The 24,397-nt window shown below is 37.3% G+C and overlaps 1 protein-coding gene across 9 annotated transcripts in view; it reads left to right on the top strand.

Moving 5' to 3' along the window:
- Positions 1-24,397, top strand: part of ADGRV1 (adhesion G protein-coupled receptor V1) — a 606,362-nt gene that overhangs the window by 400,572 nt on the left and 181,393 nt on the right. For 8 of the 9 annotated variants that reach the window (XR_010156862.1, XM_063810270.1, XM_063810268.1 and 5 more), the window contains one exon: positions 5,765-5,881. The exons of the other annotated variant lie outside the window; for it this stretch is intronic. Coding sequence is in view for 7 of the 8 variants with exons in the window: in XM_063810270.1 (XP_063666340.1) it covers positions 5,765-5,881 (117 nt within the window). In the remaining variant the exon portion in view is untranslated. The remainder of the gene's footprint in view (positions 1-5,764; positions 5,882-24,397) is intronic. 9 annotated transcript variants of the gene reach the window in all.

Below are 24,397 nucleotides of genomic sequence, written 5' to 3'. Positions count from 1 at the left end.
CATATATAGGCAAGTATCCAAAGGCAATTTACTGGAGGAAAGATGACAGTCTTTCAACAAATGGTGCTGAAAAAAAATTGGTACATTATTTTGGAAAAAAAATCAAAATAATTATGCTGAGTGAAACAAACTAGACACAAAAGAGCACATATGCCTATATTTATATAAAATTTAATAGATGAAAACTAATGTATTAGAAACAGATCAGTGTCTGGGCGCGGTGGCTCACGCCTGTAATCCCAGCACTTTGGGAGGCTGAGGTGGGCAGATCACGAGGTCAGGAGATCAAGACCGTCCTGGCTAACACGGTGAAACCCTGTCTCTACTAAAAATACAAAAAATTAGCTGGGCATGGTGGCGGTCACCTGTAGTCCCAGCTACTCGGGAGGCTGAGGCAGGAGAATGGCGTGAACCCAGGAGGCGGAGCTTGCAGTGAGCCGAGATCGCGCCACTGCACTCCAGCCTGGGTGACAGACCGAGACTCATCTCAAAAAAACAAAAAACAAAACACAGATCAGTGTATGCCTAGGGTTGTAGGGGTGGTGGTGGTGCAGAGAGGTACTACAAAAGGCAGGAGAAAACTTTTGGGGCTGATGCATGGGTTCATTATTTTCATTGTGATGATGGCTTCACAGGTGCAAAAACCTATTAAGTCAAATATTCTAAATGTGCACCTTTTATTGTCTGTCAATCATACATCAATAAAGCTGTTTTTTAAACAAACACCTACTATGTTCAAACTCGATAGAATTCCGTACAGGATGCTTGCCGTGTTCTCTTTTTTACAAAAATGTACTTTAAAATAATTATAAGAATGGCTAGGATCAAATTGTTTTTAAGAAGTTGACAGTTTTCGAAGACATTAAAATTAATTTTATTTAAAACGAGATTTATAAGAAAAATTATTACAATAAAATCTTATTCTGAAAATTCAGAGGAGGAAAAGTTTGTTTATGATTGAAAGGAATAACCAGGTATTAAAAAGTAGGAAAGTCTAGGAATCTGCCGTGATCAGAGTAAGCAGGTAGAATTTCCAGTTATTCATGACAGAGTTCTACCACGTTTTGTGAAAGGTAAACATGAGTTCAACCTGGGAAGATGAGAAAAAGAAATTCTAGATAAGAGGAAGAGGAAGAACAAAGGCAAGAGTCAAGACATGAAGAAGTATGTTTAGGGAATAGCAGTAAATGCATTTGGATAGAATGGTGTACGAAGAGTCTTATGGAAGATAAACTTAGGAAGAGAAAGTGGGGCAGATGGGACTTGGGTTTTGTCTCTGAAAATTTCTTTGAATCCCCACAAGCAGCGCTAATACTCTCATTCTCCTAATACTCTGCATTCTCCTAATATTTTACTCCATACCCTGCTACAATACTTGTCACATTTTATTGTATCATGTGTCTAGCTTCACCCTTAGGCACCCTTCTATTAGAAAGAACTACATTTGGCTCATTATAAATGCTCGATAACAAAATGCTCCCACTTTAAAAAATAGGATAGTCTAGGAATCTGCCATGATCAGAGTAAGCAGGTAGAATTTGAGCTGGTCCTGTAAAAACTGACTAGTTTTGGCCGCGCGCAGCGGTTCACGCCTGTAATCCCAGCACTTTGGGAGGCCGAAGCGGGCGGATCATGAGGTCAGGAGAGCGAGACCATCCTGGCTAACACGATGAAAACCCGTCTCTACTAAAAATACAAAAAATGGTGGCACGCCCTGTAGTTCCAGCTACTCCGGAGGCTGAGGCAGGAGATTCGCTTGAACCCGGGAGGCGGAGGTTGCAGTGAGCCAAGATCATGCTACTGCACTCCAGCCTGGGTGACAGAGGGAGACTCCGTCTCAAAAAAAAAAAAAAAAAAAAAAAAAGGGGGGGGTCATTTCAAGAATAATTTTATAGGGAAAGGAGTGAGAGTATCCGTAGTAAACTGAGGGAGGAGGGTGTATATATTAAGGAGCACTGAGAATTGAGGTTTATAGGAAAACTAATATTTATCATTAGTTGTTATTTAGCCCAAGCAAGTGGGGACACATGCTGTATATTTAAGTTTTCTAAAAAGTATTTACTCTTCATTTCCTTCGTTGGCTGGCACAGTAGAGCTCTAAGCAATCAGAATAAGCAGAGAATTTTATAAGTCATTTTAAAAAGAATATCTCAAATACTTTTTGGGGGAACTATATTTATTTTTCTTTTCTCAAGTTGTGTATATGTTATATAAAAATGGAATTGAGAATAGTATTATATTTGCTCTTGGCATTATATTTGATTGTCATTATGAGCCTGTGGTGGGCCATGGAGTAAAACGAATTGAGAAACAGTGACCTAGAATGTTAGCACTTCGAGAGGGGACTGTGCTCGATTTAGCTTTGTAGGCAGTAGCATGGTGCTCAAGAAAGAATGCTGCTCCTGCAAATCAGGATACCAGAATTTGAATCCCAATTTAAATTTAAAACTTGTTTAAGGACCTTTAAACATGTTAATTATCCTATAGTTCTTCCTTCGTTATTTACTAAATTGAGATACAAACAATAATAGTTTCACATCATTAATATGTGAGTTATACACAAAAGAACGAGGGAAAACATGTAGCGCCATGCTGGTATACAGCAGTTTTCTGCAATCATGTACTTCATCTTGCCCAGCACAATACTTTGTAGATAGAGGGTACTTAAGCACTCATTCATACTGAATAAATCAATGTATGAACAACTGAGAACCTTTGAAAAATTCCTTTTTTCTGTTCATGTTCAACTTAATGCTTTCAGAGAACTGACTGTGAAAATAACCTTTTTTCTGGTGATCTCTATGTGTTTGAATAAAAGAACAATGGTGAAGCTCCATCTATTTTTAGGTTATGTAGCCTTAAAAATGAGAAAGCTAAATATGCTGGGAGATTTTATTTATTTTGTTTTCTTGGTCTCATTTTATTTCTATCTTAAATTAAGTTAATGAAATTTTGGGTAGGCCTGGTCACATGTAATACCTAGTTCTCCAAGTATTTTTTGTGCATCCCTTTTATAGCAGTGTGCAATGTGACAGCTCAGCCTCCTCTTGCTGACTAATCTCCTGTACAGACAGAAGCAATTCCCATAATTCAGATAATAACCTGGAACAACTTTCATGGTTTACAAAAGTAGATTTATAACTGATCTTCTTATAATTTAGAAAAGGAGATTAGAGTGTAATAAAATATCAAATCATAGCTTAGGAATAGAATTTTGGATGTTAAAACTATTCTGAAAGTAAATACAGTTTTAAACAAGAACCTGTACTGATTTAATTGCTTCAAAGAAAACATATTGAAAAAGAAAAGAATTATTTAAGTTAGCATATACTTATAAATAGTTTCATAGAATGCTTAAAGCTAAACATATTCAATTATAATTTGGATTACACTATTCTATTACATAACAACCTATATAAGTTGATTAGAACAAAACTACGAAGTAAACTTCAACACAATCCATATAATAGAATCTGAATTAGAAAGGCTTGAATTTATTGCATGTAAATTTATGAAGACTTTATGGAAATAGATGCACCTTTGTAAAAAGACAGAACATGAAATGTTAAAATGATTGCTTTTTTATCCTTTATTTATTTATTTTTGCTAAACCATACCATACTCTTAAGTCATAGTTCCAGTGCTTAGTGCATAGAAGGTGTTCAAGGAATAATTGTGGAATTTAGGAAGGTTTAATTTCTGACCTATAATAAAGGTCAGAATAAATGGTAAAATTAGGCAAAAAAGTCAAGGAAAATATAAGCATAATCTCTAATAATTCAAAAGCTATGTTGTGGTGCATTCTAGAAAGGTGAATTTGTGGACTTTTTTTTTAAGGGAACTCATTTGTATCAGATTGTCAGGAAATAATGTTACATAAATTTCTATTTTCTGCTTTAAATGCTGGCATGCGTTCTTTTTAATAGTGTGTATTACAAATGCACCAAATCTAGGGCTAAGTAAACAGAAACTTGAATCAAGGTACTTCTCATTTTAAAAATTGTTCTGGAGTCTTGGAGTAGAAAGGGACTTTGGAGTTGATTTTTCCCAACTTCCTTCTATTATTGATGAGGGAAGTAGAAAGGGAAAATGACTCGTTCACTGTCTGTAGCTTGAAAAAAAAGATTTTTTAAAAAATCTATACTTGATCAGGCAGGCACAGGAAGGTACTTAATGAATAGTTTCCAAGAAGAGTCACTTCGGCATAAGAGATACATATTGTAGATTAATTTACAGGCAATATCAATTATAGTAATAAATTATTGGTGATTATTAATAATTATTAATTTTAAATTAGCATGTTGGGTCTTATGTAATTGACTGAGGAATCAGGTTAAGGTGCATCTTTCATTGTGAAATTGAGGTTTTGGGAACATGCAAAGCCTCACTGCAGATCCTAATGAATTTACCACAGGGATGCTGCCCTACCAATACACTTGAGTAGAAATTTTCAAGGGGAGTTGAGGGACATGTCCTTGGTAACAAGAGGATTGGGGAAGGGTATATTTCACTTGAAATTTAAACAACATTTTGTTCCATGGTCTTATTTATTTTTGGGCACATTATTTTTTTTTAATGAATTCAAATAGCATTAAAAGCATTCATGTTTTCTTTTTAAAAGTTAAGAGGTTTTAAGGCATAAGTCAACTAGTTTTTTCCTCTGTCCTTTTGGAATAAATCATTCATTCTTTTAATAAACGCTTATTGATCATCTCTATATTCCAGGCACAGTGGTACCCTCTGAAAATACAGTCAAAAAATTGATTCCTGTCTATAAGGGGGAGCCAGAGTTTATTCATTGAGAATTTATAGCAGAATATTATTGCTCCAAGTTTCCCCCTGCCATCTACACTCATCATTGCAATATTTGACACAGTAGTCATTTATTGGAGAAAATACAAAAAGATAGAAATCACAAAGAGTCTTTCACTTCACTTGCTCATTACTCAGCAAGTATTTATTGAGTACCTACCGTGTGCCAGTCACTGAGCTAGGTGCTTGGGTTCCATTACTGAGTAAAACAGTCAACGATCCTGTCTTTGCAGGGATTATATTCTAGGAGGTGAGACTAATAGCCAAAAAAAAAAAAAATGCAAATTACAAAGCATGTTAGAAGGTGATGTGTGCTGGTTAAAAACAGAGAGAGAGAGAGTGAGAGAGAAGTAGAGTTAGGGGAATTATGTGTGTAAGAAGGAAACTTAGTGTGGTCAAGAGAGGCCTCATTGTGACTTTTGAACAAAGGCTTAAAGGCACTTGAAATAAAAATCCAAAAATTAGGATAACCATATAATTTGAATTTTTAAACTCATTTTAAGTCTATTTTGTTATCTATGTTACTTCCTGGCAAGAGGCTGCAGGTGATGGTAAAGTCAAGGATTTTATTTTTCTTTCTTTTCTCTCCCATTAGCTTTGATTTTCACAAGGAGTGGCATTTCCACTATTTTCTACTTTGCTAAAATAAATGTATTTCATGGGATTTTTGTTCATCAATGATAAGAACAAGGTTTACTTTGAGAATTTTCTCTTGAGAGCCTAGAGCAACATGTAGCATAATTTCATATCATGCACTGTTTCTTAGAAATATAAAAATCCATATATTGCCATTTTTAGAATGACTCTTAGTCATATCAGTTTGGGCAAGAAGTCAACTTACTTTCACATGGAATCACTGAGTCATAGATTTAGATAAGAAAGCAGTTTACTTTCTTAATATTCTTCATCGATTTTAGCATATTTTAAAAATAGAAGTATCTGTTTCTTACAGATTCTGTTTCTGGCGTCTGCATACGCAAGTCCCCAACTGGCTGAGGAGAGCTGTTCAGCTATGGCTGCTGTCACACATTACCTATATCTTTGCCAGTTTAGCTGGATGCTCATTCAGGTTGGTACCTCATTCCCTCTCCCCGCCCCTTTAATCTTTTAATGAATCTGGGTGGAGTGGTCTTAATGTCTGATACTCTGTACTGAAGTAGAAGTAATTCCGTATATCCATCACTGCATTCTCAGGATATAAATGACAAATAAAAACACCCTATAAGCTGTACAACAGTAGAGAGCATTGTGAGTTTGAAGAAATGATGGAAATCTAGTAGGATTGGAAACAAGGGAGTGGTTAGAGATGAAGTCTGCAATGTGGGCCCTTTAAAGCACAGTTGGAAATTTGAACATTTTTCTAGGAAAAGTAATAGAATGATTTTAAGCAAAGGAGTGACATGATAAGATTTAGATTTTAGAAAGATCTCCCTGTTTGTAGTGAATATGAGACTGGAAAGAGTGGATAGGCAAGCCAATTAAGTAGATTTAGCTGTATTCATGGGGAAATCATGGTAGCGTGAACTAAGGAGGTGGCAGTAGAAGCAAAGGGAAGTGGACTGTTTTGGAGATTTTTTTAAGCTAGAACTATAGGATGTGAAGACTTGTTGTGGGGAATGCAGAAGTTGGAACCCAGGATGCTTCCCAAATTTCTGGCCGGGTATCTGGTGGATAGTGGTAACAGAAATTACGATCACTGAACAATGGGGAAGAGCTGGTGAGTTTCGTTTGGGACATGCTGAATGTGAAGTGCCTATGAGACTTCCAGTGGGAACTTTGAGGAGAGGGCGATACATTTAGAAATGCACTGGGAATCCCAGTGCTTTGGGAGGCCAAGGCAGGCGGATCACCTGAGGTCAGGAGTTCAAGACCAGCCTGTCCAACATGGTGAAACCCCATCTCTACTAAAAATATAAAAAATTGGCTGGGCGTGGTGGTGGGCACCTATAATCCCAGCTACTAGGGAGGCTGAGGCAGGAGAATCACTTGAACCCAGGAGGCGGAGGTTGCAGTAAGCCGAAATGGCACCATTGCACTCCAACCTGGGCAAGAAAAGCGAAACTCTGCCCAAAAAAAAAAAAAAAAATAGAAAGAAAGAAAGAAATGCACTGGGAAGCTATTGGCTTAGAGTTGGAAAATGGAGCCATTGGTTTGGAAGAGATTACTTGGTGAGAAGGTACAGAGTGAGACCAGCAGAGTCCTAGCATACTCCCCTGAGGAACTAGTAAATGTTGGGGGAGAAATTTCAATTTTCCTTTTCTAAATAAAATCCCAAATTCTCTCCATTATTCTATGCTGATTTGGTCGATAAAGAGGCTAAGAGAGGAGGACGGTGCATAGTATTTAAGTGGCTCAACTAAAATGCTGCCTTTGGTAATGTATTCTGTGTAATGGTATTTTTAAGGTTTTCATGTGATACTGTTTCATATGCATTTCTGAGTATGGATGTAAACTATTTTAATGAAACAGATGCATTCAGGCCCTTGCATATTCTTTTTTCTTGTTGAAGAGGAAGGTTGTGGGACTTGATGATGTAGCAACAGTGAATTAATGGTAAAAGGAGAAAGAAAGTGAGGTGGTGATATTATGAGAGAACACCACATACCACACAGGCTCAAGGAAGGGTTGTTTTCCCCAGTATGATATGATAGTAGTGGGGGCTGAAGAAGAGAACTGAACTATTTAGCTAATAGAACTAGTTGAAACAAGTGGCACCCTGGATCTGGATTTGAATTCTGGCTCTGCCACTATCTGTGTAAGCTTAATCAAGCTATTGACTCTCTCCAAGATTTGTTTCTAAATCTGCATATAGAGATAATAATTCCTAACTCATAGAATTATTATTAATATTTTATAGCTCTTTGAACAGTTTTAATCATGGAAAATTTATGGTGTTTTCAAGCTCCCCTCTCAAAAAAATTTGCAAATAAAAGTGAATTTAAACCATATAACATAAAACTTACATATCTGCTGAAATTAGAATAACATTTGCGAGATTTTCTGATTGCAAAATTCTGTAAGAGTTTATCTGAGTTAAACTTTTTAAAATGTGCCCTATTTATGTTGTTATCTGTCTGCCTGTATTGAGGTCCCCAGTGCTATGCTAAAGGTCTTTGTCCATGCCCCTGACCTATTCAGAATTTTTGATTCATTACTTGGATGAAAACACAGGAAATTGCTTATCAGATATGTACGTGGTACAGAACTGAAAGGACAGCTGCAACAGAGAGCTGCCTGCATTAAGATTACAGGTAGAGCCAATGAAGAGAAACTGTACTGTGATAAATTAAAAACTAGAGTGAAAGAGACATCATCTGATGGAAGTTAATGTAAATTACTCAAAATTATAATTTAACATAAACTCAGCAGCAATTGAATATGTGACCAGAATGCTTAACAATAACAACTACTGTAACTACAAAACAACACACACCTAGGTTGCGTTGATAGCAGTATGGAAGCAGACATGTTTACGTTGTAATTTACAAAATTCAGACTATTTTGGGACATAGCAACCACTCTCATGGGTCGTGTTTCAGCAGGAACATTAATTATCCAATGAGAAGTTGGAAAACAACCCTCTAAGAAACTTTGAGGCAGCTGGACATAACTAACCTGGAAAGAATTTAGGTAGATGTGATGGCTGTCTACAAATACCGGAAGGGCTACTGCAGGAAAGGGTGGACTATGTAGCTCCATTTGGCACAACTCAGAGCAAATGGGTCAAAAATTAGGGAAGGAAATTTTTGATTCAGGTTAAGAGTTTTCATAGCAATAAAACTGTCAAAGTTGAAGAGGCTTTTCTAAAAGTAGAGTAAATTCAATCACTGAAATATATGGAGAGGGAAATGACCAACTTTCAAACATGTTTTAGATGGATTTTCTGCTTTCAGGGGCATTAGACAAAATCATATATAAGATTTCACCCAAGTTAATGAAGATTGGTATATTCTACATCTCTTCTTCGAGTTAGGTAAATATGATTGTGCCTGATTCACATTTAGTAGACCAATTAGATTCTGGATGGCTAATGGCTTAGGAAAGCTATTTAAAGTACCAGTGAAGTTTAATGTATTTCAGATGGTACACCACACATTTTTCATGGTTTGTGGTTTGACCACAAGGGAAAAAGTCAGTCAGTTCTGAATTCTAGTTAGGTTACTTTTAATGAATTATTTTATGATCAGAGGTTGCACTTAACCAACCTACATATTCCCATTTATAAAATAGTGACTGCTGAAATCTTTTTTTTTTCTAAAATCTGTTTTAAAAACATTATGTAGAAGGTTAGACTATTATTAGTTCAATCCTATTAGTTGAATTAGGTTGAATAAAATTGAGAGAAGTTTTTACTTTAATGATTCTACTTCATTTTTTTAGTAGTATAGGAGCGAATATGATACTACATATGTCTGTGCATAGCTTATAATGACAATAAATTAATCATTAATTTGTAATTACTGAGTTAAGCATGTCAGAATTGTTAACGTTTATTTTTATCTGCATATCTTCAGTCTTAGAATAAATACATTGAAATGACTTTATCTTGAAAATTATTTTACTTTTATATCCTACACTTTTAGTGCCATATAATAAAGTTAGATTATATTTTAGAGTAGCTTAGGGAAAATTTTATTGGTAAACAAGTTACATAACCTCTCTGAGCCTTGATTTTCTTATTTGAAAACTCAAGTTGTAATAACAGTACCTCTCTTTACAGACTGTGAAAAGACAAAATGAATTAATGTATAGAATGAACTTGAAATGGTGTCTGGGACAGAATGCATACTCTGTACATATTTACCCATATTATTTGTTAAGATAATATGTTGTGGCTAAAATTTCATAGATTTGAAAACATCTTGAATACTCTGCTATTCCAATATAAATTTATACCTTCTTTTTAACCAAAGAAGATCATCTTCATGTAGTGGAAAGAGGTCTGACTTTGAGTGAGGTGGACACTAACTAGCTGCAAAGCCTTAGCAAGCTGGAGAACCTTTAACTCCTTATTAAAGTAGATGCATGGCTCATAACAGGCTCCATAAATAGCAGCCTTGCCTCTGTTTCTTCAGGCTTCCCTTTTCTTTGACCGAGAAGTCACACAGTGCAAAGCAAGGATGTATTAACAGATTATTTTGCTTATTTTTTAAAAGGAAACAATTCATAAATTCCTTTCTTGGCCATAGATATTGAATTATCCATCTGTTTGCTCTTCATGTAAGATCACTCCTTGAAACTATTGAAATCATTTCTCCCTTAAGAAGGCAGGGTTGGGGCAGTTCCAAGATGGCCAAATAGGAATAGCTCCAGTCTACAACTCCTAGTGTGAGTGACGCAGAAGACGGGTGATTTCTGCATTTCCAACTGAGGTACCGGGTTCATCTCATGGGGGCTGATCGGACAGTGGAGGCAGGACAGTGGGTGCAACCCACCGAGCGTGAGCCGAAGCAGGGCGAGGCATCACCTCACCAGGGAAGTGCAAGCGATCAGGGAATTCCCTTTCCTAGCCAAGGGAAGGGGTGACAGACAGCACCTGGAAAATCGGATCACTCCCACCCTAATACTGCGCTTTTCCAATGGTCTTAGCAAATGGCACAACAGGAGATTATATCCCGTGCCTGGCTCGGAGGGTCCCACGCCCACGGAGCCTCACTCATTGCTAGCACAGCAGTCTGAGATCGAAGTGCAAGGCAGCAGCGAGGCTGGGGGAGGGGTGCCCGCCATGGCTGAGGTTTGAGTAGGTAAACAAAGCAGCAGGGAAGCTCATACTGGGTGGAGCCCACCGCAGCTCAAGGAGGCCTGCCTGCCTCTGCAGACTCCACCTCTGGGGGCAGGGCATAGCCAAGCAAAAGGCAGCAGAAACCTCTGCAGACTTAAGTGTCCCTGTCTGACAGTTTTGAAGAGAGTAGTGGTTCTCCCAGCACGGAGTTTGAGATCTGAGAATGGACAGACTGCCTCCTCAAGTGGGTCTCTGACCCCCAAGTAGCCTAACTGGGAGGCATCCCCCAGTAGGGGCAGACTGACACCTCACATGGCCGGGTACCCCTGAGACAAAGCTTCCAGAGGAACGATCAGGCAGCAACATTTGCTGTTCAGCAATATTCGCTGTTCTGCAGCCTCTGCTGCTGATACCCAGGCAAACAGGGTCTGGAGTGGACGTCCAGCAAACTCCAGCAGACCTGCAGCTGAGGGTCCTGACTGTTAGAAGGAAAACTGACAAATAGAAAGGACATCCACATCAAAACCCCATCTGTACGTCACCATCATCAAAGACCAAAGGTAGATAAAACCACAAAGATGGGGAAAAAACACAGCAGAAAAGCTGAAAATTCTAAAAGTCAGAGCACCTCTCCCCCTCCAAAGGAACACAGCTCCTCACCAGCAACAGAACAAAGCTAGACGGAGAATGACTTTGACAAGTTGAGAGAAGAAGGCATGAGATGATCAAACTTCTCTGAGCTAAAGGAGGAAGTTTGAACCCATCGCAAAGAAGCTAAAAACCTTGAAAAAAGATTAGACAAATGGCTAGCTACAATAACCGGTGTAGAGAAGTCCTTAAATGACCTGATGGAGCTGAAAACCATGGCACAAGAACTACGTGATGAATGCACAAGCCTCCGTAGCCGATTTGATCAACTGGAAGAAAGGGTATCAGTGATGGAAGATGAAATGAATGAAATGAAGCAAGAAGAGAAGTTTAGAGAAAAAGAGTAAAAAGAAACAAAGACTCCAAGAAACATGGGACTATGTGAAAAGACCAAATCTACGTCTAATTGGTGTACCTGAAAGTGATGGGGAGAATGGAACCAAGTTGGAAAACACTTTGCAGGATATTATCCAGGAGAACTTCCCCAACTTAGCAAGGCAGGCCAACATTCAAATTCAGGAAATACAGAGAATGCCACAAAGATATTCCTCGAGAAAAGCAGCTCGAAGGCACATAATTGTCAGATTCACCAAAGTTGAGATGAAGGAAAAAATGTTAAGGGGCAGCCAGAGAGAAAGGTTGGGTTACCCACAAAGGGAAGCCCATCAGACTAACAGCAGATCTCTCCGCAGAAACTCTACAAGCCAGAAGAGAGTGGGGACCAATATTCAACATTCTTAAAGAAAACAATTTTCAACCCAGAATTTCATATCCAGCCAAACTAAGCTTCATAAGTGAAGGAGAAATAAAATCCTTTACAGACAAGCAAATGCTGAGAGATTTCGTCACCACCAGGCCTGCCCTACAAGGGGTCCTGAAGGAAGCACTAAACATGGAAAGGAACAACTGGTACCAGCCACTGCAAAAACATGACAAATTGTAAAGACCATCGATGCTAGGAAGAAACTGCATCAACTAACAAGAAAAATAATCAGCTAACATCATAATGACAGGATCAGATTCACACATAACAATATTAACCTTAAATGTAAATGGGCTAAATGCTCCAATTAAAATACACAGACTGGCAAATTGGATAAAGACTCAAGACCCATCAGTGTGCTGTATTCAGGAGACCCATCTCATGGGCAGAGACACACATAGGCTAAAAATAGAGGGATGGAGGAAAATCTACCAAGCAAATGGAAAACAAAAAAAGGCAGAGGTTGCCATCCTAGTCTCTGATAAAACAGATTTTAAACCAACAAAGCTCAAAAGAGACAAAGAAGGCCATTACATAATGGTAAAGGGATCAATTCAACAAGAAGAGCTGACTATCCTAAATATATATGCACCAAATACAGGAGCACCCAGATTCATAAAGCAAGTCCTTAGAGACCTACAAAGAGACTTAGACTGCCACACAATAATAATGGGAGACTTTAACACCCCACTGTCAACATTAGACAGATCAATGAGACAGAAAGTTAACAAGGATATCAAGGAATTGAACTCAGCTCTGCACCAAGCGGAGCTAATAGACATCTACAGAACTCTCCACCCCAAATCAACAGATTATACATTCTTCTCAGCATCACATCGCACTTATTCCAAAATTGACCACATAGTTGGAAGTAAAGCTCTCCTCAGCAAATGTAAAAGAACAGAAATTATAATAAACTGTCTCTCAGACCACAGTGCAATCAAGCTAGAACTCAGGATTAAGAAACTCACTCAAAAGCGCTCAACTACATGGAAACTGAACAACTTGCTCCTGAATGACTACTGGGTACATAACGAAGTGAAGGCAGAAATAAAGATGTTCTTTGAAACCAACGAGAACAAAGACACAACATACCAGAATCTCTGGGACACATTCAAAGCAGTGTGTAGAGGGAAATTTATAGCACTAAATGCCCACAAGAGAAAGCAGGAACGATCTAAAATTGACACCGTAACATCACAATTAAAGAACTAGAGAAGCAAGAGCAAACACATTCAAAAGCTAGCAGAAGACAAGAAATAACTAAGATCAGAGCAGAAATGAAGGAGATAGAGACACAAAAAACCCTACAAAAAAATCAATGAATCCAAGAGCTGGTTTTTTGAAAAGATCAACAAAACTGATAGACCGCTAGCAAGACTAATAAAGAAGAAAAGAGAGAAGAATCAAATAGATGCAATAAAAATTAATAAAGGGGATATCACCACTGATCCCACAGAAATACAGACTACCATCAGAGAATATAAACACCTCTATGCAAATAAACTAGAAAATCTGGAAGAAATGGATAAATTCCTGGACACATACCCCCTCCCAAGACTAAACCAGGAAGAAGTTGAATCCCTGAATAGACCAATAACAGGCTCTGAAATTGAGGCAATAATTAATAGCCTACCAACCAAAAAAAGTCCAGGACCAGACGGATTCACAGTCGAATTCTACCAGAGGTACAAGGAGGAGCTGGTACCATTCCTTCTGAAACTATTCCAATCAACAGAAAAAGAGGGAATCCTCCCTAACTCATTTTATGAGGCCAGCATCATCCTGATACCAAAGCCTGGCAGAGACACAGCAAAAAAAGACAATTTTAGACCAATATCCCTGATGAACATTGATGCAAAAATCCTCAATAAAATACTGACAAACTGAATCCAGCAGCACATTAAAAGCTTATCCACCATGATCAAGTGGGCTTCATCCCTGGGATGCAAGGCTGGTTCAACATATGCAAATCAATAAACGTAATCCAGCATATAAACAGAACCAAAGACAAAAACCACATGATTATCTCAACAGATGCAGAAAAGGCCTTTGACAAAATTCAACAACCCTTCATGCTAAAAACTCTCAATAAGTTACGTATTGATGGGACGTATCTCAAAATAATAAGAGCTCTTTATGACAAACCTACAACCATTATCATACTGAATGGGCAAAAACTGGAAGCATTCCCTTTGAAAAGTGGCACAAGACAGGGATGCCCTCTCTCACCACTCCTATTCAACATAGTGTTGGAAGTTCTGGCCAGGGCAGTCAGGCAGAAGAAAGAAAGAAAGGGTATTCAATTAGGAAAAGAGGAAGTCAAATTGTCCCTGTTTGCAGATGACATGATTGTCTATTTAGAAAACCGCATTGTCTCAGCCCAAAATCTCCTTAAGCTGATAAGCAACTTCAGCAAAGTCTCAGGATACAAAATCAATGTGCAAAAATCACAAGCATTCTTATACACCAATAACAGACAAACAGAGAGCCAAATCATGAGTGAACTCCCATTCACAATTGCTTCAAAGAGAATAAAATACCTAGGAATCCAACTTACAAGGGACGTGAAGGACCTCTTCAAGGAGAACTACAAACCACTGCTCAATGAAATAAAAGAGGACACAAAGAAATGGAAGAACATTCCATGCTCATGGATAGGAAGAATCAATACCATGAAAATGGCCTACTGCCCAAGGTAATTTATAGATTCAATGCCATCCCCATCAAGCTACCAATGACTTTCTTCACAGAATTGGAAAAAACTACTTTAAAGTTCATATGGAACCACGAAAGAGCCTGCACTGCCAAGACAATCTTAAGCCAAAAGAACAAAGCTAGAGGCATCACACTACCTGACTTCAAACTATACTACAAGGCTACAGTAACCAAAACAGCATGGTACTGGTACCAAAACAGAGATATAGACCAATGGAACAGAACAGAGCCCTCAGAAATAATACCACACGTCTGCAACCATCTGATCTTTGACAAACCTGAGAAAAACAAGCAATGGGGAAAGGATTCCCTATTTAATAAATGGTGCTGGGAAAACTGGCTAGCCAGATGTAGAAAGCTGAAACTGGATCCCTTCCTTACACCTTATACAAAAAGTAATTCAAGATGGATTAAAGACTTAAATGTTAGACCTAAAACCTTAAAAACCCTAGAAGAAAACCTAGGCAATACCATTCAGGACATAAGTATGGGCAAGGACTTCATGTCTAAAACACCAAAAGGAATGGCAACCAAAGCCGAAATTGACAAATGGGATCTAATTAAACTAAAGAGCTTCTGCACAGCAAAAGAAACTACCATCAGAGTGAACAGGCAACCTACAGAATGGTAGAAAAGTTTTGCAATCTACTCATCTGACAAAGGGCTAATATCCAGAATCTACAAAGCACTCAAACAAATTTACAAGAAAAAAACAACCCCATCACAAAGTGGGCGAAGGATATGAACAGACACTTCTCAAAAGAAGACATTTATGCAGCCAACAGACACATGAAAAAATGCTCATCATCACTGGCCATCAGAGAAATGGAAATCAAAACCACAATGAGATACCATCTCACACCAGTTAGAATGGTGATCATTAAGAAGTCAGGAAACAACAGGTGCTGGAGAGGATGTGGAGAAATAGGAACACTTTTACACTGTTGGTGGGACTGTAAATTAGTTCAACCATTGTGGAAGACAGGGTGGCGGTTCCTCAAGGATCTAGAACTAGAAATACCATTTGACCCAGCCATCCCATTACTGGGTATATACCCAAAGGATTATAAATCATGCTGCTATAAAGACACATGCACATGTATGTTTATTGTGGCACTATTCACAATAGCAAAGACTTGGAACTCACCCAAATGTCCATCAATGATAGACTGGATTAAGAAAATGTGGCACATATACACCATGGAATACCATGCAGCCATAAAAAAGGATGAGTTCATGTCCTTTGTAGGGACATGGATGAAGCTGGAGGAACCATCATTCTCAGCAAACTGTCACAAGGATGAAAAACCAAACACCGCATGTTCTCACTCATAGGTGGGAATTGAACAATGAGAACACTTGGACACAGCAAGGGGAACATCACACACCGGGGCCTGTCCTGGGGTCGAGGGAGGGGTTAGGGAAAGCATTAGGAGATATACCTAATGTAAATGACGAGTTAATGGGTGCAGCACACCAAGATGGCACATGTATACATATGTAACAAACCTGCACATTGTGCACATGTACCCTAGAACTTAAAAGTATAATTAAAAAAAAAAACAAAAATAAGGCAGGGTTATATCTACTTTAAGAAAAATTGACAGTGAGAATTTAAAATCTTGCAGTATCTTTACTCTGTTTTGCTAGTTCTGTTTTTCCTTCTTCTGTTCTGATTTGGTTTCATTTTAGAGATAGCATATACTAATGGTACAAAACATAATCGAATACTAAATAAAAAGTACATCTTTTTCTCACTATTTCTTGCATTCTCCATTCTCTTCTCTACCCTCAATGCCAATTCCTGAAAGTAAACACTACTGTTTTCCTGTGTATCTCTCCATCAATATTCCATGCATAGACAAATATTTATAAATATTTAAATAAGCACACATGTGTTCTTGTGTGTGAGTATATATATATACACAATGTACATATATTTATATATAGTGTATATATGTTTATTTGTATCTGTATGTGTGTGTATATATGTGTGTGTGTATATATATATATATATGTATATATGGACATCTTTAAGTTTACCATGCATGGGTATACCTTTTTCCTATGCTATAATATGGTTATTACATAAGTTATTTTTCTGGCTTCCAGTTGATGAAATTACATTATTTTTTGGGCATTGTGTTACTTTTTGCTATAGTAAACAATGTGTCCTTGAACACCCTTGCACTCTGAATATTTGTTTACTTGAGCCATATCCATAGAATAAATTCCTAGGAATTATGCCTTTGCTATTCATGTCTACATGAAACATGCTCTCAGTTGGATTTCCAAATCATGAGGTAAATAAATTGCAAGTAAATTATTTGAGATATTCATATATGATATAGGTAAGCAGACAAATGATTTTTGCCTGTATATTCGTTTGGCCCAATTTTATGATCACTTCTTGTCACCAAGTTAAATGATTGTATAGCAGTCTGCATCAGTTATGAAAGATATACAAACCTTGCATTGTTTTTGCAGTCTGCTCATCTCATGCCTAGAGTCACAGCTTAATTTGAAATATAATCTTTTCTTTTGAAACTACAGCTTAATTGAAGAACACATTTTTAAAATGGTAGAATAAGGTTAGAAATCATTTTACAGTTGTACTTGAGCATTCACATCTTGTGCGTTATTTTCTCAATATAACCAGGCTATGAACAAGCAAATGTGCATGTTATTTATTCCTTGGTAGAAAGGCTACTTAGTGCCAGAGCATAGCAAAACAGGAAGGAAAATGCTAAAATTAGGCTTGTTTCTGTTTCATCATTGATTTAATTTTGGGGGCCATCAAAGGTATTAAGGACAACAGACTGGGAATTATCAAGATAAAAATGACATACCCAGAAAATACTGAATTCTCCAGTCCTCAAAAAGTCTTGCAATTTATTTCATGCAATAAATGTTAAGAAAGAGGGAGGAGAACTGGGGCAAGGACGAGGGATAACATTTCTTAGACTCCCATCTGAAATGAATGATTAAGGGCATATGGAATAGACAGAATTAATAGCATCTATGATCTCTAACTAAACTTGTTGCTATAGTCAGTTTGAGGATTCTGGTGACACAGTTAATAATCAACTATTAAACAACAGTCAGGATACCAATCTTTATTTCATATACCATGAAAATTATGGAGTTCAAATAGCCTATTTTTAACTTTAAAAGGCATTTCTCCTTTATATTTTACTCATATGCTAATATGCATTATATGAAGATATATGAATAAGCGAATGAATGTGTGTTTATGGAACATATGAAATCATAACTATGGCCTATGACAATCAAAACTTAACAAGGTATGTCTTCAATTTTTCTATCTGGATATTGGGAAAAATAGTAGGGAAAATGTTATTGTAAAAATAAATAAATAGGTTTGTGTAGGAATGTAAGTAAATATGCTTATAGACACAGTCTTTTAGTTTACTGCTATCTATATTTGACCTAAATTATATCTGGGTATTTCAGTTGGTTGCTTGCATTTAACACAGAATCAGTTTAAATTCCAATAGCCTGAATTACTAATTCTGAAAAGTATACTTCTCCCATCCTCCGTTTCCTCCGGTGTAAACAGAACATAGTAAAACCTAGGGGAAAAGTCTTGATTAAATGATATATAACTTTATGTTTGGCCTATGTTTATTAATCAATGAATAAATATTTGTTTCGACTGGGCACGGTAGCTCACGCCTGTAATCCCAGCACTTTGGGAGGCCGAGGTGGGCGGATCATGAGGTCAGGAGATCGAGACCATCCTGGCTAACACAGTGAAACCCCGTCTCTACTAAAACACAAAAAATTAGCCAGGCATGGTGGCAGGCGCCTGTAGTCCCAGCTACTAGGGAGGCTGAGGCAGGAGAATGGCGTGAACCCGGGAGGCGGAGCTTGCAGTGAGCCGAGATCGCGCCACTACACTCCAGACTGGGGGACAGAGCGAGACTTCATCTCAAAATAAATAAATAAATAAATAAATATTTGTTTCATTCTTCCCCTCTTAAACTATTACCTTCAACGTTTTTCACTTTTCACCAGTTAACTTTTGTCCTTCATTGGGAGTTCAGCCAAATCGATTAAAATTATGGAGTCTTCTAAAATTCTTTCTGGAGGAGATGGTTAATGGGCGCAAAAATATAGTTAGGATGAATAAGATCTAGTATTTGATAGCACAACAGGGTGATTGTGCTCAACAAAAATTTACTGTATATTTTTAAATAATGAAAAGAGTGGAATAGAATGTTCCTAATGCAAAGAAATAATAACTGCTTGAGGTGATAGATACCCCAATTACCCTGATTTGATTATTACAGATTGTATACCTGTATCAAAACATCACACTTACCCCATAAATATATACCTATTGTGTACCCATTTTAATTAAAAATTTAAACACATTTAAATAAAATTATTTTTAACAAGGTGGCATATATATGTATATAAACAAACTCAAAACTAAACCAAATAAATTGTAAAATTATTGTTAAAGTCAATAAAATGTTTTAAATGCTCAAAACAAATTGTGTACATCTTCATTTATTTCATATTTCTCAATTAAAATTATATGCAAAGCATTTTAACAGGTACTACAAGGTAAAGAAAAATTAATCCACAGTTCACAATTGTTTTGGGTATTATATTCTGATAAGCCTTTGTAAGTTTTCCTTAAGACTTAGGAAAAAAATGAAGATACAGAACAAATTATCTTTTTACTTCTACAAGTAAAGCATATCTCCACTGGCATATAAAGTGAGTGGTGAAAAAAAATGAGAACAGGAAGTTCTCATGTAAATAATAATATTGTCAATATTTGTGTCAATTTCTTTTTTTTTTTTTCTTTTTGAGATGGGGTCTTGTTCTGTCACTGCAGCTGGAGTGCAGTGGCGCAGTCTCGGCTCACTGCAACCTCCGCCTCCCTGGCTCAAGCAATCCTCCGCCTTATCCTCCTGAGTAGCTGGGACTACAGGCATGTAATCATCATGCCTGGCTAATTGTTTGTATTTTTTGTAAAGACGGGGTTTCCCTATGTTGCCCAGGCTGATCTGGAACTCCTGGGATTAAGCAGTCTTCCCACCTTGGCCTCCCAAAGTACTGGGATTGCAGGTGTGAGCTACCATGCCCAGCCTATTTGTGTCAATTTATATGGAAATAAATCTTAAATATAATCAGCCTTTACAAGGCAGTTTGGAGTATGTTGCACTCCCAGTTCTATAGCTAACCAGAAGATGAAAAAGCTATGCTGTTCTTTCATTGCCTCAGTTTCCTTATAAGAGGGCATGGTAAGATGACCTGTAAGATCTGTGTTGCTGCTAAAAAACATGGTCTGCATGCATCCATGCCATTAGTGTTTTTACTTAAAGAATTGTCATTTCTGCAATAATCAATCACAGTGTTAGGAAATTATGAATAACTAAAAATGTAACCTCTCCTTTTACCACAGAAGGAAATTAAAACCCAGAGAAGCCAAGTGAAATTGGCCAAAAAGCAGTTTATCCATTGCAGAACCATGTCAAAGACCCAAATCAAGTTACTAATAATCATGTCCTTTTGAATTTTGTAGATTTTTAAAAAATATATAACATCTATATAACTTATTATTCACCTGGACCTTTACTTCTGGATGAGTCCTTTGCAAATCTTCCTTTTCCATATTTGTATAGATTATGTTTGTAATAGGAAATTTTCAAAAATAGCATTACATAGTTTTCTTTACATTTATTAAAATGGGCTTTTAATTAAGTACTCCCAAGTACAGTTACCTAGGTGATCATGATATGCTAGTAATTGTGAGAAGTGTGAGAATTCAAGAGTACATCGTCTTTCCTGATAAGCAACAATGAAAATAAGAAGATGGTAGCTCGAATATACTAATGTTTAGAGTTATTAAAGATGAGACTATTTAGTAACATCACTGATTTTTAAGCGAAAAAAATTTTCATTTAACTGTCTCTTTCCAACTGACAAATTTGGTGGTTTATAATGCTGAAAATATTTTGGAATTTTTTTGGACTTGTCTTCAGAGACTATATCATATCTGTTTAAATGACCTTAATGCTAGGAAACTTTGTATTCGGAGTGTGTATGAAATGTAGAAACAGTCAAGTAGGATGAATGTAGTTGGTTAACTTTGGGCATAATAACATTTTGGCTAAAAATGACATGACTACATTGTGAGGATGGGTGGTCTTAAGATAGTTTATAAGATCCTTCTAACAACATTTTAAAAGCTTAGAAACAGAAGTGTAAATAGAGACCTACATATTGAATATTTTAGTACAGTCTTTAGCAGAAAACGTGTAAGATAAACAGTGAACAGTAAGCTATGTTTAGTTAGCATGAAGCATATTTAGGTGAGCGACACCCTTTGACTTGCGTTCTGTTAGTTCCACATTGGATAAACGCATAGTCAATCAGGCACACAGATCACATTTGCTATATATCTGTTAACATTAAATTATTGTGCAAATATAATGATCTGTTAATACTCTTAAGTTAGATTATGAAGGAGGAACAGTGATTTCAAGGAAAGGAATACAACAGGTCCTCAAGTAATATCATTTCATTCAATATCGTTTTATTGTAACATTGATGAGAAAATAAATAAATTGCTAGCCTTGGCTACTCTCTGTGAGATGTGAACCCTGAAGATTTGAGACAGGTCTCAGTTAATTTAGAAAGTTTATTTTGCCAAGGTTTAGGACACACGCCCATGATACAGCCTCAGGAGGTCCTGATAACATGTACCCAAAGTGGTCAGAGCACAGTTTGGTTTTATACATTTTAGGGAGACATGAGACATCAATCAACATATGGAAGGTGAACATTGGTTCAGTCTGGAAAGGCAGGACAACCCAAAGCAGAAGTGGGAAGACTCGAAGTGGGGAGGGGGCTTCCAGGTCATAGGTAGATAAGATACATTTTTTGAGGCATTATTTTGAGTTTCTGATTAGCTTCTCCAAACGAAGCAATCAGATACGCATTTATCTCAGTGAGCAGAGGGGTAACTTTGAATAGAATGGGAGGCAGGTTGGCCCTAAGCAGTCCCAGCTTGACTTTTCCCTTTAGCTTAGTGATTTGGGGGCCCCAAGATTTATTTTCTTTTCACAGTGGAGTTTGCATGTTCTCCCCATGTTTGCATGGGTTTTCTCTAGTACTTGGGTTTCCTCCCACATCCTAAAGCTGTGCACGTTGGCTTAATTGGTATGTCTAGATGTTCCCGCTCTGCATGTGCATGGGTGTGTATGTGTGAGTGCACCCTGTGATGGGATGACATCCTGTCCAGGGCTGGTTCCTGCCTTGTGCCCTGAGCTGCCAGAATGGGCTCTGGTCATCCTTGACCCTGAACTGGAATAAGCAGGTTATAAAATGAATGAATAAGTGAATACAAATTATTGTAAAATAAAAATGTATAAAGTATATGAAGAAAGTAAATCATGTAAATGCAGGACAATAAACAATGCTGTACAGAAGTGCACAGGGAGCCTGCCATGTTTGTGATTGTTTTTGACATGCATAGTGGTAGAAGGTGCTCCTGACAATTTTCACTGTGCCAACATTGATTCCTTGATTTAACCCACCATCATGACAACCAGTGGCACTCATTGATTCACCAAAACCTGGATAAATAATTACTTACTCGAGAGGCTGAGGTGTCAGGATTGCTTGAGCCCAGGACTTCAAGGCTGCAGTGAGCTATGATCATGCGACTGCACTCCAGCCTGGGTGACAGAGCAAGACCTTGTCTCTAAAAAAAAATTTTGTAAAAATAATCATCTCACTTGTTCTTATCCATCTTTCTTAAAGGTATGTATAGGTCACACTTAATTCATTGTTTAATATGAGAAGTATTTAGGTCTTTATTTAGAAGCTTGGTCATTGTTTTGTGACCAGAAACATGCCATAGGAACTTAACTCTTTTCTGTATCAGTTAATCTATGGTAACGTTGGTTTCATGATACTTTGTTTTGCTTAATTTTGCAGTTTCCAAGAACCTATTGACGATATTAAGTGAGGACATATTGTATAGTCAAATGCTCCACCATCTTCTTTTGGTTTTAAAAAAAAAATGGCAGTAACTAGAGATTTTAACACCACTGCTTTGGGAAAGCAATACATTAATACATCTCATTCAAGTTTTGGGTGGAAGAAGAAAGAAAAACTAAGTTAACTAAGTTGAGCTAATGTAAACAAACATTGAAATTGTAAAGGCATTTTGGATAACTCATTGAACCTAAGAACTGTAACTACAGTTAGACCTCACAGGGACTGTGAGCATTCTTCTCTACTAACACACCTCTGCTTCACTGCCCTCATGGCTACCCCCTTTCTATGTCCACTTACTTCAGTCGACCAGCTTAGACACTCATGGAACATCAAGGAATTCAGTGTAGATGATTGGCTCAGCCTGGGCCAGGCTTCTCCCCTGATTAAATCAGCTGTGGCCAGGGGAGCAACGTCAGGGAGTACACAGAGCACACTGAGCACACTCTGCATGTGGTGGGAGGAGGGTTAGAGAGGCAGGGTTTGAAAAAGGGCTGCTCATGAGCTAGGCATTTGTCCAAAAATGTGCCTACCACACTACATTAAAATAAAATTCAAGTAAAACTTGAAATGAGCTAGTCAACACAAATCTTACGTTTGGCCTATGTAATGTTTCTAGAATAATTAAATGTTGTTCCATTACATTCTAGTATTTCTAGTCCATAGCTTTAAAAATGATATATTATGGGAAATACTTCTCTAGAGTATATTTCAGTGATCATATTCTTTTAAGAAGAAATTTAAATTATTTTTTCTTTATAATTGGCAAAAGCTTATGACATTTGAAGCTTGTTTTACTTAATCAGGTATTCAGTAATTCAGCCACTCTGGGCCTTGAGCTCTTTGGGACAGAAGCACTGCATGTATAAATCTAACAATTACACTTGTCTCAGTCTTATCTGATCCTGTGGTCAAGGCCAGACAGCTGCTGACAGGTTGAGTAATTCTAACTGATGGAACTAATGTCCTTCTGCGTAAAAGCAGACATTTTGAAAATGTCTCAATCTTTATCATGATGAATCAGCTTAGAGTCATTTAGCAATCTGTACCCTCCTCCTTGACTCTTCCACCTACTGCACCACCGAGTTACGATGTTACATGGATGCACACAAGCATCTATCCAACATAAATAATTAGTACTTTTGTTTAGAAGATGGATTAATCAATGATTCTTGCTTTGTATGAATTTTCATTCTTTAACAGGCAGTATTGATTACCCCAGCAACAACACTTTACACAACCCCGCTTATTTGAGTCCACATCCCTATATTAATTATAGAAAGAAAAAAAAGTTGGATCTAGTAATTTTTAAAAATGAATTAGAACAAAGTTACATAAGCAACAACTCAAAACATGCTTCATAATTACAGATATAAGCAGATGTACATAGAGATATGGAGTGCTGGCAGGAAATAAAATTCAGAGACACAAATCTCTAAGTAACCAAACATTTTTATCCTTCCCTGGTTTAGCCTAATACTAATCCCTCAAGGCTAATTTGGTACAGATACAATCTTACTCAGAAGCCTCAGTAAATAAAACATCTGAAAGCCTTCCCACAAACATTAGGAATGCTTATTTTTCAAATAGAAAAGTGTTTATCTTTTGTCTTTCACACTGTCTGACCTCCTAATAAGAGATTTAAGAAGAGACAGTCACATTTTCCAGCATTGACTATGTATGTGCTCAGCACT

Source organism: Pan troglodytes, chromosome 4 (assembly GCF_028858775.2).
Source record: "Pan troglodytes isolate AG18354 chromosome 4, NHGRI_mPanTro3-v2.0_pri, whole genome shotgun sequence".
NCBI lineage: Eukaryota > Metazoa > Chordata > Mammalia > Primates > Hominidae > Pan > Pan troglodytes.
This window is presented reverse-complemented; position numbering and strand designations above follow the sequence as displayed.